This window comes from Hemitrygon akajei, chromosome 5, assembly GCF_048418815.1.
Source record: "Hemitrygon akajei chromosome 5, sHemAka1.3, whole genome shotgun sequence".
Lineage (NCBI taxonomy): Eukaryota > Metazoa > Chordata > Chondrichthyes > Myliobatiformes > Dasyatidae > Hemitrygon > Hemitrygon akajei.
In genome coordinates, this window is record NC_133128.1 from 32729256 (window position 1) to 32746643 (window position 17388).

The following is a 17388-nucleotide window of genomic DNA, read 5'->3' on the forward strand; positions in this document are numbered from 1 at the left end:
GTGTCTCAGTGCAATTAAATGGGTAGATAGGGAACCTGCATGCTTTTGTTGTATGGCCTTGTGATTCATTATAATCCTGCATGTTCCTTCTCCGCTTCCAGTTGTGAGCCAGAGACCCCCAGCAGTTTTGAGCTGAATCTTTTCTCTATCCACCAGGTTATATTCTCCTATGAGAGAGTTTGGAGCCTATTTCAGTATTCTGATTTTGGGCATTTGATTTGACACGGCATGCCCCAAATTCTTCACAACTTCCCACTTTTGTTAAAAGATGCATTTCATTCAGAATGAAAACAGGTGGACTGTCATTTCCAATTTAAAGACAACAAAATACTGTAAAATATTCAACAGATCAGGCTACAAAAATTCAGAGTCTATCTTGCTAAACAATTTACAGAACTATGGCTACCACTCATAGGTAGCTTGCAACAGTAAAGAGGAACAGCAAGTGCCCCATAGCCTTGTAAAGTTAAGTGTATATCATCAGGAGATAATCTCCACTCAGGGAATATCATATCTTTATGATGTATTTAAAACTGTTCCACCATTTTACCTTAATTAAAAAACTTTTATAAAATTAATTTGACATTAACTTATTACTCTTTAAGTCATCACTGGGGCTTTATATTCAATAATTTTGCTTGGAATAATACAATAAATAAATACTGTCTGTCTTGCGCAGATTCACTTTCACTGTACTCTAACCAACTTGACATAATCACCAATCGTAAACATTTCTAGATCATTTACAGAGACAAAGACAACATCATTTTTAGTTAAATCATTTTTAAAAGGTTTTTAATAGTAAAAATCCTGTTTCAACCTCAACAATTTTGGTCAACCTCCAAGCCGTGAAGTGCATGCTCCAGTCATCTGTGCCAACATTTCTGTAGTCCAGTAAAGCGAGGTTTGTGTTCTCAGTACAGGTGAAGGAAGCTCAAGACAATGAGATGCTATGGTCCATCAATATTAGTGCCATAGTGGTTTTGTCAAGATGAACGGCAAACTGTTTTTTCAAAAATTTCCAGTCAAATCAAAGATTCTATTCGATGATTTCAAGTCATTCAAAAGTAGTTGTTCAGCAGTAACATTATGATAGACCATCTGCAAATTCAACAGTGCAATTAATAGAATGTTAAATCAGGTCAGGACATTTCAACATACTAAATTCAAGATACAAGATTTAAGATTGCTCAATGTAATTTCTAGTGCCCAAGCTTAAAGAACAAAATCATTGTTACTCTGGATCCTTTGCAGCACAAAAAAAACCACACACAATAAACATAAATAAATAAGACAACTTGTATACAGCGCACAGATTGATTGTACACCCATAAAGTGAAGCTAGGCATAGGGGGTGACTGTAGACGAGGTGACCGACAGTAAATAATAAAGAAGTTAGTTTACTGGGTGGAGGTGTTGATCAGCCTTACTGCTTGGCGGGAAGTAACTGTTTTTAAGTCTGGTGGTCCTGGTGTTGATGCTGCGTAGCCTTTCCTCTGATGAGAGTGGAACAAACAGTCCATAAGCAGGTTAGGTGGGATCCTTCATGATATTACCGGCTCTTTTTCTGGCACTTTTCTATCTACATGTCCTTGATGGCAGGTAGGCTGGTGCTGTGATGCCTTGGGCTGTTTTGACTACTCAAATATGTTTCTCCAGTAACAACTCCAGTTATAAAATAGAAATATCGTACAACTGTTTTTTGGATCTGAAATCACCAGGAGTCTAACTTCTCTTGACAGTGGCAGCTTTAAAATGGGGGATAAAAGTAAAAAGGAAAAATGCTAATTCTTAATGACCAAGATCGAACGCCTGGAAGGCTTGTACGACCAGAGAATTGCAGTCTCTCACTTGGGCAAAGCATCCCACTTTAAAAATCCTTCACAATTTATAAAGGACTACAACTCCCCATCTTTACTGAAACAGAATTTTTGTACAGAATGAAATGATTAATAATAAAAAACACAAAATGCTGGCAGAACTCAGCAGGCCAGACAGCATCTATGGAAGGAGGTAATAACAACGCCTGAAACGTCGTTATTACCTCCCCCCATAGATGCTGTCTGGCCTGCTGAGTTCTGCCAGCATTTTGTGTTTATTATTTATTTCCAGCATCTGCAGATTCACTCGTGTTGCCTTTGATTAATAATAAGTCAGCTTATGTTTCAATTCAAATGTTCCATTGCATTCCAGCACGTTGTTTAAAAAGTGCATGTTCTTCAATGATATGATATCCACTCACCAACTCATTATCCTCACTCATTCAATTACTTAAAGAGGCTATGTCCATTTTGCTGGAAGTTTTCCTTTAAAATGTCTTTGATATTACAAGCAGTATTCTGTCATCCTATCCAGTCTGTCCACACACTGAAATCTAAGAATGTTATCAACATACGTGGATCTCTTATTAAATGCTATATAAAATAGTGGTTTTTCAAAATCCCTCCCAATTTAAAATTAATCCATTTACTTTGAGCCACATTTGCTGTAAAACCATATAAGTTCACCCTTTTCCTGACAGATCAGTAGTGAATGCATTACCAATTTTTGGATGTCAGAAGTCACATACTGTAATTACAAGACTAAGAGTCCACGCCAATCTCATTTTTCATCCCATGTTATAAACCAGCTGAGGGGAAATAAAATAAGGAATCTTGATATGTAAGTTTGTCTCAGTTCCTGTTACTATGAAACCTTGTGGTGCTGTAGGTTCTTGCGTAAACTCTGCACAGACTGCACTCATGATCGGGATTAAATGCTAATCCCTGAATTGTTAACTGACCACATTAACAGCTGTTCTACCATGTGCCTAATAAATCAGCACAAGGGATTTAACATTCATTCTGTGTATTCTACCTCTCAAGTCACATTGCTAATCACAAATTTGGGTTTGCCTTTAAAATAGTAATCTCTCTCAGTCATCAGAGAAAGTGGAGAGAAGGAATATTGCGACAGTTCAGTTAAATTTGTGGCCTTCTCACATCCATCTCAAGGTTGTGGGTGCAAGGTCTGTTAGTATCCCCGATGGCAAATTCTGACAGGGAGGTGTTGTTGACAGTGGCGCTTCTGTTTCAGGGGTCCAAATCGATGTTGGTTCCCATGAGATTGGTTCCCTCTTCAGCCGCCAAAAGCAATTAACTGACCTGTACCTCACTGATGTTTTCAGAAGTTAGCGGTGGAAAAACTGCCTCGACTGCTTTTGTGACCCACGTTTCATAGCATTTCAATGTATGCAAAAATGATAAAGAAATGAACAGAAAGGAATAGAGGGCTATGGACCTTGTGCAGGCAGATGGGATTAGTTTTGACTGGTAGCATGGGCCAGTTCTATTTCTGTGCCGTTCTATGAAACTCCCTTCAGTATTTGACTTTTGTCAAAGAAAATAAGTAAACATTAGAGAATTATTTTGCATATTTGTGTTATTTAGAAGCTGAAATTTTCTGTATAACTGCTATACAGAATTCAACAAACATGCTACATGGATACAGCGATCCCCATGTACTAGTTCTGACTGCAGAAATTTGCCCCTGACCAGCTTTGCTGACCTGTGGGACCTCTGGAGCTGTTGCAAAAGTAGAAAGTATTCTGTTTCCCCAAAATAAAAAGTCATCTATGTAAATCTTATTTCTTAACAAGTTTCCAAAACCTCTTTATTTGGAGACCTACCTTTTTCATAGCTGACATAATTTCTTCCCCATAATAATGTAAAGTGCTATTAGGATTCTTAGCATCATATTTGAAGCCAGCTACATGAACCACATCACACATGGTAAAAGCCATCGATATTGCAATGATTCCAGTAGTTGGGTATTGAGGTGGCTGTCAGAAACAAGAAATAAAAATATATTTGCAAGGGCTTAAGGAAATAAACATCTTAGCAGAACTGATGAAAAGCATGAAGCTGAATATGATTCTTCAAGTCATTCTACAACATATGCTTGAGTAAGATAATGAAAGTAGCCTCCAGAAGCAGAGCAAAGAGCATAATCATCACAATACAGTGTGTTTAACAAGGGATTAAGATCTGAGGAGAAAAGACAGTGAAAATTCTATACTTCAAATATGAATGAATGAATGAAAAGGATTTTGATCCAATTCCCTGTGTGGATGGATCATCACCAGAACAAAGCAGATCTCTACACTCAGTGCAGCACACACAAAATGCTGGAGGAACTCAACAGGCCAAGCAACATCTACGGAAAAGAGTACAGTCGATGTTTCAGGCCGAAACCCTTCGGCGGGACTGGTCTTGGCCTGGAATGTCGACTGTACTCTTTTCCATGGATGCTGCCTGGCCTGCTGAGTTCCTCCAGCATTGTGTGTGTGTGTTGCTTGGATTTCCAGCATCTGCAGATTCTCTCTTGTTTGTGATTGGACTCTACACTCAGTGGCCACTTTGTTAGGTAGTCCCTGTACTTAATAAAGTGGTCACTGGGTACATGTCCACGGTCTGCTGCTGCTGTAACCCATCTACTTCAAGGTCCAGCATGTTGTGCATTCAGAGACACTCTTTTACACACCACTGTTGTAACATGTGGTTATTGGCGTTACTGTCGCCTTCCTGTTAGTTTGAACCAGTCTGGCCATTCTCCTCTGACCGATCTCATTAATAAGGCAATTTCACAGATAGAATTGCCAATCACTGTATATTTTTCACACCATTCTCTGTAAACGTTAGATTGCTGTGCATAAAAATCCCAGATCAGCAGTTTCTGAGATACTCAAACCACCCCTTTTGGCACTAACGATTATACCTCGGTCAAAATCACAAAGATAACATTTCTTCCTCACACTGATGTTTGGTCTGAACAACAAATGAACCCTTTGATCATGTCTGCATGCTTCTCTGCATGGAGTTGCTGCCACATGATTGACTGACTAGGTATCTGCATTAACAAGTAGGTGACTAACCAAATGGCCACTGCGTGCATGCAGTGGTCTGAATATTGACCAAGCTTACCAACAATGCAATTATGATTTCCTTTAGATGCTTTGGCTTCTCTAAAAAGCAATGGAGTAAGGTGAAAACTCAAAATAAATAATTAAAAAAAAACACAAAAATGGCATCGCATAAATTGCCTAAACTAACAATTGTGAAATGATGAATATATCAGAGATATTCAATACTTCTATTCAGTGGTGTATAAATCTGTTGTTTAAAGAGTGGCAGTCATTTCCACTTAAATAGCCAAGAGACTACACACACAAGGGATCCTTCAGATGCTGCAGATTTTGAGCAACACACATAAAATGCTGTAGGAACTCGGCAAGTCAGCCAGCGTCTATAGAGGAGAGTAAACAATTGATGCTTCTGGTCAAAACCCTTCATCAGGACTGGAAAGGAAGGGAAAGCCAGAGTAAGAGCTTGGCGGAGGGTGAGGAGTACAGGCTGGGAGGCGATACGTGGAAGAGGTAGCGTGTTGAAGAAGATGGAAGAGTGGTAAGAGAACAAGCTAGTGAAACCTGGTGAGGATGAAGTAAGCAGCTAGGAGGTGATATGCGGAGGAGGTAACGTGCCGAAGAAGATCGGATACAAGAGGAGAAGACAGTGAAGCTTGGAAGAAATGGAACGAGGACAGGACTCAAGGTAGGTGATGGGCAGGGGAGGAGAAAAAAAAAGAGTGAGGGGCTAACTAGAATTTTCTGGTAAGATCTTTCTACAGTACACTGAAGCACACATGAAATCTGAGGTGTTTCATATCTGAAATTGTCCAGACTTAAGTACATATGAGGCGAGTAAGGGGGTTTCCAACATGTTCACATGAAAGAGAACGCAAGCAAAAGCAATAGAGGAAATATTTGTCCCCTCATTACAAATCAGTCGAGGGTCTGAAAAAGCCTGTAATGTCGAAACTACTAAATGTTCAAAACTAGCACCTCACCGCTAATATCTTTTCCCTTCTTCACACAAGGAAATTGTAATATTTTGAAGCCATTTTAGCTTCTAACATTTCAGAGTGTATCAAAATGTCCAATTTTAATAATTTACTATGAATACTCTGATCTCACTCTTCCCTGACACTTCATACAGAAATCTGAACAGATACCAGCCTACCTTTGGCCATGGAACCGCTTTTGGAAGATTCAGTAATTTAAAAGCTGCTCTCTGGACGATAGAAGGGTTTAGTATCCTAATTTGATTATTCTTATAAATAAGATTCAACGGTGGTTTTTTCCAGAAGCCACGCAAGGACTGTAATCAGATAAAAAAGCAAATCACCAAATAGTTTGCAAGCTTGCAAAATGATAATTATCTTATATTAGCTTTCTACTTAAAAAGGAATTCAACTTAATTGACAAGGCCAACCTTTCTGCATGCAGCGAATCTTCCAACTTTAGTGCAAGGGTCAGAATTGTTGATTTTTGTCAAAGAAAATAAGTCAACAACTGATCTCAAAAGTTTCAGAAGGTCAGTGCTGCACACAGTCAACAACCTTTCTTATTTGCTACAAAGTTGCTGAGTTGTAGTTCAGTAGAGAAAATAAAACATGCATTTGTAACCATTCCATGAGTAGTTAACAAAGGTCAATAATGGCCAAATGGCCAGAGGATCATGGGTGAGTGCGACACAATTGTCCAGCAGAATTTTCCATCAGTATAACAATCATATAGGCTGTGACTCAGCCTGAGAGCATCTAATAGCCCATACAAGTGACAATGGTTAATGTAAATGCAACTAGTATGCCACATAAGCAACCAGTGTGGTTTGGTCAGAGATTAATTCAAGAAGATCATGAGACATAGGAGCAGGATTAGGCCATTCAGCCCATTGAGTCTGCTCCACCATTTCAATCATGGTTGATCCTGGATCCCATTCAAACCAATACACCTGGCTTCTCACCATATCCTTTGATGCCCTAACCAATCAGGAATCTGTCAACTTCTGCTTTGAATATACCCATGGACTTGGCCTTCACCACTGTCTGTGGCAGAGCATTCCACAGATTCACCACTCTCTGGCTAAAAAAAATCCCCCCTTACTTCTGTTCTAAAGGGTCACCCCCCCCCCCCCCCAATTTTGAGGCTGTGCTCTCTAGTTCTAGATACCCTCACCAGAGGAAACATCCTCTTCACATTCACCTTATCCAGTACTTGCAACATTCGGTAGGTTTCACTGACATTCCCACACATTCTTCAAAATTCCAGTGAGTACAGGCCTAAAGCTGCCAAACGCTCTTCATACGTTAACCCCTTCATTCCCAGAATAATCTTTGTGAACCTCCCCTGACTCTCCCCAATGGCAATACAACCTTTCTGAGATATGGGGCCCTAAACTGTTGATAATACTGCAAGTTCAACCTGACTAGTGTATTATAAAGCTTCGGCATTATCTCCTGGTTTTTATATTCTATTCCCCCGACATAAATGGCAGAATTGCATTTGCCTTCTTTCCACAGTCTGTGAATTAACCTTCTGGGAGTCTTGCACAAGGATTCCCAAGTCCCTTTGTGCCTCTGATGTTTGAATTTTCTTGCTATTTACATAATTGTCAGCACTACTGTTCCTGTTGCCAAAATGCATCATCATTCATTTCCCAACACTGTATTCCATCTGCCACTTTTTTGCCCATTCTTCCAATTTGTCCAAATTCTGTTGCAATCACACTGCTTCCTTAGTACTACCTACAAGTCCATGGATCCTCGTAGCATCTGCAAACTTTGCTGGAAAGGGAGAGTGGGATAGGGGGATGGGGGGGAGAAAGGAGAGGGTTTTGGAGAAAGCGGGGAGAAGAGTTTAAAAAACACGGGCTCAGCACATTAGTGGCGGACCAATCAATTAGCGACCCATTAGCAAAAGCAAATAGAAGTTAAGCTTGTACACGCTGGAATTAAGGAGATTGAGAGGGGATCTGATTGAAACATATAAGATTATTAAGGGATTGGACACACTTGAGGCAGGAATTATGTTCCAGATGCTGGGAGAGTCCAGTACCAGAGGGCATGGTTTGAGAATAAGGGGTAGGTCATTTAGGACAGAGTTAAGGAAAAACTTCTTCTCCCAGAGAGTTGTGGGGGTCTGGAGTGCACTGCCTTGGAAGGTAGTGGAGGCCAATTCTCTGGATGCTTTCAAGAAGGAGCTAGATAGGTATCTTATGGATAGGGGAATCAAGGGATTATGGGGACAAGGCAGGAAGCGGGTATTGATAGTAGTTGATCAGCCATGATCTCAAAATGGCGGTGCAGGCTCGAAGGGCCGAATGGTCTACTTCTGCACCTATTGTCTATTGTCTATTAAGCAGGGTCAAAGCAGAGCAGCCATTGTGTGGACCAGTGCAGGAGTGGGAACTTGAGGCTTTGACAGGAGGCACAGGCAAGGCTTCTGTAGTGGTTGAATAAAAAGTCGCTAAGTTAAAGAAGGGATGATGCAGGGTCAGGCAATGTGCTGTAGCTGGTGGACCCCCATTGTGGTTCCTGGTAGCCACAGCTGCAGCAAGTGTTGGCTGCTCGAGGAACTCAGGCTCAAAGTTGAGCTTCAAACACTGCAGTACATCAGGGAACCAAGAGGATGTGACAGAGAGTGAGGCAGGTAGTGGGATCCAAGAGACAGTGCTGGTGGAGCCTCCACCCTTGAGCTTGTCAACAGGTCTGAGATTCTTGCTCCCTGTGTGGATGAGAGGGGGGGCTTTACGAAGGATTAGCAACCTAATTGTGGCACCGTAGTTCAGGGAGCCATTCAAGAGGGGGAGAGAAGAGAGATATAGCAATAATTGGGGATAGTACAGTCAGGGGAGTAGACAGAGTTCTCTGTTTCGAGGATAGAGCATCTCGAATGCTGTGTTGCCTGCTTGGTGCTGGGTTTGGGACATCTTATCTGACCTGCAGACGAATTTGCAGTGGGAGGGGAAAGATCCAGTTGTTGTGGTCCATGTGGGTACCAATGACATAGGTAGGACGAGGAAAGAGTTTCTGCTGAGGGAATTTGAGCAGCTAGGAACTCAATTAAAAGGCAGAACCGAAAAGGTAGTAATCCCTGGAATACTACATAAGCCACATGCAAATTGGCATAGGGTCAAGATGATCAGAGAGTTAAATGTGTGGCTCAAGGACTGGTGTGGGAGGAGTGGGTTTGAATTCATGAGAAATTAACACTAGTACTGAGGAAGGAGGGAGCGGTACCAATGGGGCAGGCTCCACCTGAACCGTGATGGGACCTGGATCCTAGTGAATCACATAACCAGGGATGTGGATAGGGTTTTAAACTAAGTAGTGGGGGGGGGGGGGGGTCAACAGATTGGAGAAGCATGGATAAAGTAAAATAGAGAAGTGTGGATAAAGATAAAGTAAAAGCAAAAAATAAAAAGAGAAAAATAAGAGTGGAGTAAAGAAAAGTCAAATGCAAAAGAGAAAAAGATTACAACATTTTAAAAGCACAATGATTGTAAGGGCACTTTAGTTGAATGCCCGTAGTCTTCAAAACAAGGTCAGTGCAAAGGGGTATGATTCAGAAGGCCATTACTGAATGTGGTTGCAGAGTGCGGAGGATTTGGAATTAAATATCCAAGGATATCAGGTAATATGGAAGGATAACCAGGAAGGTAAGGGAGGTGGGGTAGTGCTCTTAACTAAAGATGAGATCAGCTATGACTCGGTGATGCCCACGACTTCATACCGAGCAATCTCTAATCGGGTCGCAAGTTCATTCAGCTTATTCTGAATGCTATGCACATTTAAATACAGCAACTTCAGTCCTGCATTCTTTGCCCTTTTGAATTTTGCCTCTGTGGTACAACTTAACTCTTTGCTCTGTCTACAATTGTACACAATCATTGGCTTGTCCTTCCTTATATTCACATTACACCCATCATCTACTTGTAAACCAGCTGACTCATCCTCAGTTCTATCATACAGGTTCCCAACCTCTTGCCATATTAGTTTTAACCACTCCTAATAGCTCTAACAAACCTACCTGCAAGGATATTGGTCCCACTTGGATTCAAATGCAACCTGTCCCTTTTGTGCAGGTCACACCTGCCCCAGAAGAAGTCCCAATGATCCAGAAATCTGAATCCCTGCCCCTTGCTCCAATTTTCTAGCCACGCATTTATCCTCCACCTCACTCTGTTGCGTGGCACAGGCAGCAATCCCAAGATTACCATCCTTGAGGTCCTGCTTTGTAGTTTCCTTCCTAACTCTCTGTATTCTGTTTTCAGGACCTCCTCCCTTTTTCTACCCATGTCGTTGGTACCAATATGTACCATGACTTCTGACTGCTCACCCTCCCTTTTCAGGATATTGTGGACGTGTTCATAAACATTGTGGACCCTGGCACCTGGGAGGCAAACTACCATCTGTGCTTCTTTTTCACATCCACAGAATCGTCTGTCTGTCCCCCTCACTGTAGAGTCGTCTATTACTGCTGCCATCCTCTTCAGTTTCCTGCTCTTCTGAGCCACAGGGCCAGACTCAGTGCCAGAGGCATGGCCGCTGTTGCTTCCCCCAGGTAGCCCCCCCCCCCCCCAACCAAACAGTACTCAAAATGGAGTACTTATTGTTAAGGGGGACAGTCACAGGGGAGCTCTGACATTCTCCATTCCCTCTCCTGTCAGCCACCCATTTATCTGTTTCCTGTAGCCATGAGGTGACTACCTCCCTGTAGTTCATGCCCATCACCGCTTCACTTTCCCTCACAAGCGGAAGGTCATCGAGCTGCAGCTCCAGTTCCCTAACACGGTCTCTGAGGAGCTGCATCTCGATGCACCGGGTGCAGATGTGACCATCTGTGAGTCACCTGGACATCCCACAGCTGACACCCAGAACAAACATGAAGCTGTGGTGGAGGCTCACATAGAAATGTAATGATCGATATTATCACAATCGGTGGATAGGTTGTGGGAGAGATGAAGGTGGGAGGCAAGAATGAGAAAGAGATGATTTAGAGAGCAAGCAGAATGTGATCCGCAACACCAACAGGAGCATATGGACGAAGAAGGGAAGAACTGTATCCTTCTGGTATTAGAGAACATGGCTGCAATCTGAATTTCCCCAAATCCTGGAGAGATGCGCAAAGATGAGAAAACTGCACAAACATTGCCAGCATCCAGGAAGTGAGTGAGAAAGAAAAGAGGAGAATAAGACTACTCAGCTAATAATTACAGACAGGGAAATACTTGCATCCATCATTAAGGACGTAATACTCAAACATTTAGACAATCAAAAGAGTCAATGGTTTTATATTAGAGAAATCATATTTGACAAACTTAGTAGTTCTTTGAGGATGTAACAAATGAAGTGGATTAAAAGGGAACCAGCAAGTACACTGAACTGTACTGGGATTTCCAGAAGGCACTTGACAAGATGCCAATGTCACTACACAAGATAACAGGGCTGGGGTGGTTAATCCAGAGTAAATACAGTAGTTGGCGTAAATGAATTAGCAAATAACTAGTAAGATGCCACAGATCAGTGCTGGAATCTCTGACATTTAGCATCGACATTAATGACAGGCTAGCCGGCCAGTGGTGTAATGTAAAAACAAAAGGTGACCTAAATGAAACATTACAAGATTTTGAAGTGGACTGACAGGGTGAGCAAAGATTTTTTCCCCTACTATGTGTGTCTAGAACAATGTAACATTGTTTTAATGGGTGACGCCTTACTACTTAGACAAAAATTAGAAGGAATTTCATGCCTCCAAGAACCTTTTGAGTTCTTTATTCTAGAGAACTGTGGAGGTAGACTCATTGACGAGGAGGAAAAAAAATTCAGTTCACATAACAACATGGCCAGTTTTTTTTTTAAGGCATCATACTATACAAGAATTCTGTTTTCTGCACATTGCGGCATCTAAGTTCCTGTACCAAGTTCAAGTGAATAAAAAAAGACTTCAGCGATGGCTATCATTTGCACCCAAGATGAATATTGCTATATTAAAAGGACAATTTCAATAAACTCACCACTTTCTTCTTTAAGAGCACTTCTTTCAACCATCTCAAATCTATAGACTTAAAGGGAATGAAGACCATTATTGTGTTGACATCATGCTGGCTATGGTCATTAAAGAAAGATTCTGGGTAACAGAACCTAAATGTTGTTTTATTCCCAACATCATTTTCATATCCAGTCACCGGGCCCTTGTTTAATCTTAGAGGGAAGGGAGCAATAAACCAAGTTAATGACAGTAGTAATTTTTCTTTTTTTTCTTTTTTTATTTTTTTATTAGTTTTTTTAATACATTTTCTACATAACTACAGATAAAAAAACCTCAGATCAAAATTAACATTGATGCAGTGCAAAAATAAACATACAATAATAATATGATACGAAGAAAGATAATTGAGAAAGCACCCAAATTGAAGACATGTAAAATTAGTATCCTCCCCAAGCCCTGCAACAAAAAAAACTCCAGACCAACCACAACACAATATAGAGAATATAAATCAGGACAATCAAACCCCCAAAACTGTAAATACACTTAGCAACAGAAGATATTAATGCCTACTACCAACAAAAAAAAGGAGCTGAAAGCAAGGGACCGAAAAAAAACCTTAGTCAAGAGGAAGGTTATGAAAGTACTCAATAAAAGGTTCCCAGACCTTATGGAACTTTAAATCCGAATTAAGAACTGAATAATGAATTTTTTCAAGGTCTAAGCAGGCCATAATATCGTTAAGCCATTGAGCATGTGTGGGCGGGGCAACATCTCTCCATCTAAGGAGGATTAAACGTCTAGCCAGGAGAGAGGCAAAAGATAATATTCGACACTTAGTCGAACTCAGACGTAAATCTGTCTCACCCCAGAAACCGAACAAAGCAATTAAAGGGTTAGGTTCTAGGTGGTGATTCAGAATATGCGATAACGTTATGAAGACATCTTTCCAAAATTTCTCCAAGCTAGGACAGTACATATGAATGAGAGAGGCCTCGCTCCTTTTGCATTTATCACAAAGCGGACTAATGTTAGGGTAAAATCACGATAATTTAGATTTAGACATATGGGCTCTATGAACAATCTTAAACTGTAAAAGGCAATGGCGAGCACAAAGAGAGGTTGAATTAACCGATTTGAGAATCGAGTCCCAAGTCTCATCAGATAAGGAGGTATTTAAATCATGCTCCCAAGCCATTTTAATTTTATCCACAGGGGCACGTCGTAAGGCTGCTAATTTATCACAAATAAATGATATTAAACCTTTACCTAGTGGATTAATAGAAAGAAATAAGTCCATAACATTTTTCTCAGGCATTTCAGGGAAGTTAGGAATTAAAGGAGTAATAAAATGTCTAATTTGGAGATATCTAAAAAAATGAGCATTGGGCAGATTGAACTTAGCAGAGAGCTGTTGAAAAGAAGCGAAGCGATTATCAATAAAAAGATCTTCAAAATGTCTAATGCCCTTCCTATACCAATCATGGAATACTGAGTCATACGTAGTAGGTAAAAAAAAGTGATTATGTATGATAGGGCTAGAAAAGGAAAAACCATGGAAACCATAAAATTTCCTAAACTGAGCCCATATACGCAGAGTGTGTCTAACAAGAGGATTAACTATTAATCTGGACAAACTACTAGGGAGTACAGAGCCAAGAAGTGCAGAGATAGATAATTCTTTAGTGGAACTCAACTCCATTGCCACCCAATTAGGGCACTCGGGTTGGCCATGAAAAAAAGACCAAAAGGTAGCACAACATATATTGGCTGCCCAATAATATAAACGAAAGCTAGGTAAAGCCATGCCACCCTCCTTTTTAGATTTTTGGAGATAACCTTTATTAATTCTAGAGCGCTTATTCTTCTACAGATATGACAAAATAATAGAGTCTAAGGAATCAAAAAAAGATTTAGGAATAAAAATTGGGATTGATTGAAATAAATATAAAAGTTTAGGGAGAACATACATTTTAACAACATTATTATGACCTACCAAAGACATAGAAAGAGGTGACCATTGTAACAGACTCTGTTTAATAGTATATGAAAGATTGGCAAAATTTTCACGAAAGAAATCTTTAAACTTCCTTGTGACTGTAATCCCAAGTAAATTGATTATGAACTACTTTAAAAGGGAGATCACGAAATGTTAATTCTTGTGCTTCTTTATTAATAGTAGTAATTTTTCAAAATTCTCAACCCCCGCCTCCCATTCTGAAATCCTCTTGCTCCTACAATTAGTGTTTTCATGACCTATAAAGAAAATCAAGTTTTCATTGATAAGAATCATCAATCACACAGCTGATGTATAGCTTTTCAAATAAAAATGGTCAGGGTGAACAAGAACATATCTTCAGAAATGTGCTTTTTTCCCCTAAAGATTAGTTCTAATCTCATTTGTTACAAAAGGTAAATATCATACTCTCTTGTCAATTAAAGTGCTAATTTTCACATCACTATTTTGTACAGTTACATGACAAGCATCAGTGATCAATTCTCCACATTCAAAAAATATCAACAAATCCAGAAATCTCCATGTTTTCATTTAAAAATTCACCAATTAGAATTGCTCAACACACACTTCAAGCCATTTAACTATCCATTGTTGGTCATTAAGCTTCCCAAAATTCTCTTTATCCCCATGCTTTTGGTCTCCCTTTTAAGATGCTATCTCTCTCTCTTAGAGCACTCAGATATTCTTAGATACAACCACAAGAAGCAGTCACTTTGCAAATGTCCTTTAAGATGTTCTGTTAGTTCAATAACACCATTTAATATTAGAGAATATATAGAATATACAGCTTGAAATTCTTACACTCCGCAAACATCCTCGAAACAGAAGAAATATGCTGCGTATTTCATGACAGAGGCATTCATATGGAAACCTCAAGGACTCTGTTTTTAAAAAGTTATCAAAACACAATGCAATCACAGCATAAAAGAGCAGATTATGATTCTCACAATTACAGAGCAAGTACATGCATTCACAAGAAAAGGGCAACAATTGAAATCCTTAAAGTGAACACCACTCCCAATGAGAAAAGGAATGCTTGCATTAACAAAATTGTATATACACCTTAAAAAAAAACTACTTATGGAGCATCACTACATCTAGCTTCATGATTTAGTGTTTTATAATGAGAAATATTTTCAAAAAGCGTGAGAATAAAACCAAGTAATTTGCTTCAGCTAACAATCTTGAGCCAAAAAGTACCTGATGACAACATCATAGGAGTTGATTTTTTCCCCCAAGTTCCGATTTCGAAGTACTCCTCCATTGCCAATAACGATACATTTCAGAAAAGGAGAGCTATTAAAGGGAGGAAACAAGCATCAAAATACACTTCCAATTTATTGTCCGGAGAGAGCTTGAATCATAAGCAAATACAAACTTGTTGGCAAAACTAGGAGCTACAAAAAGTTAAGAGCAACATCTCTGGCTAATGTTAAGTCCTGTTGCTTTGATGAAGTTTGGCAATGTAAGATAATTTTTAAAAAGCATCTAGATAATCATCTTTGTCCAGAACAACATATTTGGTTGTCACCAAGCCTTTTCCCACTACTTTAACCAATCTAGATACCTCTGCTCACTTCACACTGCTCTGTATGGACAGCCCAAGCCTCTTCCCCTGATAATTCATCATGCCAGGATGAGCCCCACACCCCTAATGCACTCTGAAAATTAATATGGGCCTTCCAACTTCCACAACCTAAAAAATTCCACACTTCACCACACATCCCATTCCTGTATGTGGTCAAACAGGAACCAGTTTTATTGAACTATTAAGCAATCAGAATTTTGAAAAAATGTCTTAAATTAAGATCACTGGTTCTTCCTTTGATACAAGGGTATCATTAGATATCACAAGCTCTTCCTCAAAAAGGAGTCCAACATTTTTTCCCCACAAATTTGAGTGACAGCCACACCCTAATTGTAGGGCAGCAGGAGAAACTCTGCAGACGCTGGAAATCCAAGACGACACACACAAAGTGCTTGAGGGACTTGGCAGGTCCGGCAACATCAGTGGAAATGAACAAACAGTTGATGTTTCTGGCTGCGACTGATTGTAACTCAATGTCACTAATGGCCAAAATTTGTCTCCTCAAAAGGGCACTTTATTCATCTTTCTCAGATCTCTGAGACTGTAAACAGCAGAAGAGACAACAATCAAGGCAGTCAAGGCAGTGCATTTGGATTTCATTAAAGAACACAAGAGATTCTGCAGACTTGATCTGCCGAGTTCCTCCAGCATGTTGTTTGTTGCTCATTAAACAAATATTAGAGTGCAAGGGATTGGAAGGAATAGCACAAATTGAGGATTTGTTGATAAACAGAAAAAGGATGGGAATAAGTGAATCATTTTTGCGATAAGAGATTGCAATTAGAGAAGCTAATCAGGAATCCAGGCTGGAGCTTCAGTGGATGAGGGGATCAAATGTAATGTAACCAAGTTTGTTAGTAATACAACAGAAGATGGCAGTGTTGGTTGCGAAGAAGCTGCAAGCAGCTTTAGGGGGATGAAAAAGAGGATTAGTGGGTATTCTTGCAGATGCTGGAAATCCAGAGCAACACACACAAAATGCCGATGGAACTCACTAGGTCAGGCAGCATCCATGGAAATGAATAAGCAGTTGATGTTTCGAACTGAGATCCTTCTTTGGGACTGGAAAGGAAGGGGAGAGAAGCCAGAATAAGAACCGGGGGGGGGGGGGGGTTGGACAAGCTAGTAGCTGATAGGTAGAAGCTGGGAGTTGAGAAGTTCCCAATAAGAACAAATGGCTGTGGTAAATGGATATGGCAGATGGAAAATAAAATATGGAAGGAATTCAACATGACATGGTTCATCTTTTCAGATAGAAAAATATAAAGTCAACTTTTCTTTTTAAAAGGATGACAGATTCCCCACTTGGGAGTACTGTGCTCAGTTCTGGTCGGCTCACTACAGGAAGGATGTGGAAGCCGTAGAAAGGGAGCAGAGGAGATTAACAAGGATGTTGCCTGAATTGGAGAGCATGCCTTATGAAAATAGGTTGAGTGAACTCGGCCTTTTCTCCTTGGAGGATGAGAGGTGACCTGATAGAGGTGTTTAAGATGATGAGAGGCATTGATCGTGTGAATAGTCAGAGGCTTTTTCCCAGGGCTGAAACGGCTAGTACAAGATGGCACAGTTTTAAGGTGCTTGGAAGCAGGTACAGAGGAGATGTCAGGGAGATGTCTCTGTTTTTACGCAGAGAGTGGTGAGTGCATGGAATGGGCTGCTGGTGATGGTGGTGAAGGTGGATACGATAGGGTCTTTTAAGACACCCTTGGATAGGTACATGGAGCTTAGAAAAATAGAGGGCTGGGGGAACTCTGGGTAATTTCTAAGGGAAGGACATGTTCAGCACAGCTTTGTGGGCCGAAGGGCCTGTATTGTGCTGTAGGCTTTCTATGATTCTATTGAAAGGTGCTGATGAGTGGAACCTGTGTGTCCTTGTACATAAATCACTGAAAATTAATGTGCCATTACAATAGGATA

The 17388-nt window shown here is 40.3% G+C and overlaps 1 protein-coding gene across 7 annotated transcripts in view; it reads right to left on the reverse strand.

The window, feature by feature from the left end:
* Positions 1–778: 778 nt before the first annotated feature.
* LOC140727610 (type 2 lactosamine alpha-2,3-sialyltransferase-like) overlaps positions 779–17388 on the reverse strand; it is a 114499-nt gene continuing 97889 nt past the window's right edge. For all 7 annotated transcript variants that reach the window (XM_073045165.1, XM_073045163.1, XM_073045169.1 and 4 more), the window contains 5 exons: positions 15084–15179; positions 11895–12081; positions 6057–6194; positions 3668–3820; positions 779–1101 (listed from right to left, as the gene is read on the reverse strand). In XM_073045165.1, the coding sequence (XP_072901266.1) occupies positions 1012–1101; positions 3668–3820; positions 6057–6194; positions 11895–12081; positions 15084–15179 (664 nt within the window). In that variant the 3' untranslated portion in view covers positions 779–1011. The remainder of the gene's footprint in view (positions 1102–3667; positions 3821–6056; positions 6195–11894; positions 12082–15083; positions 15180–17388) is intronic.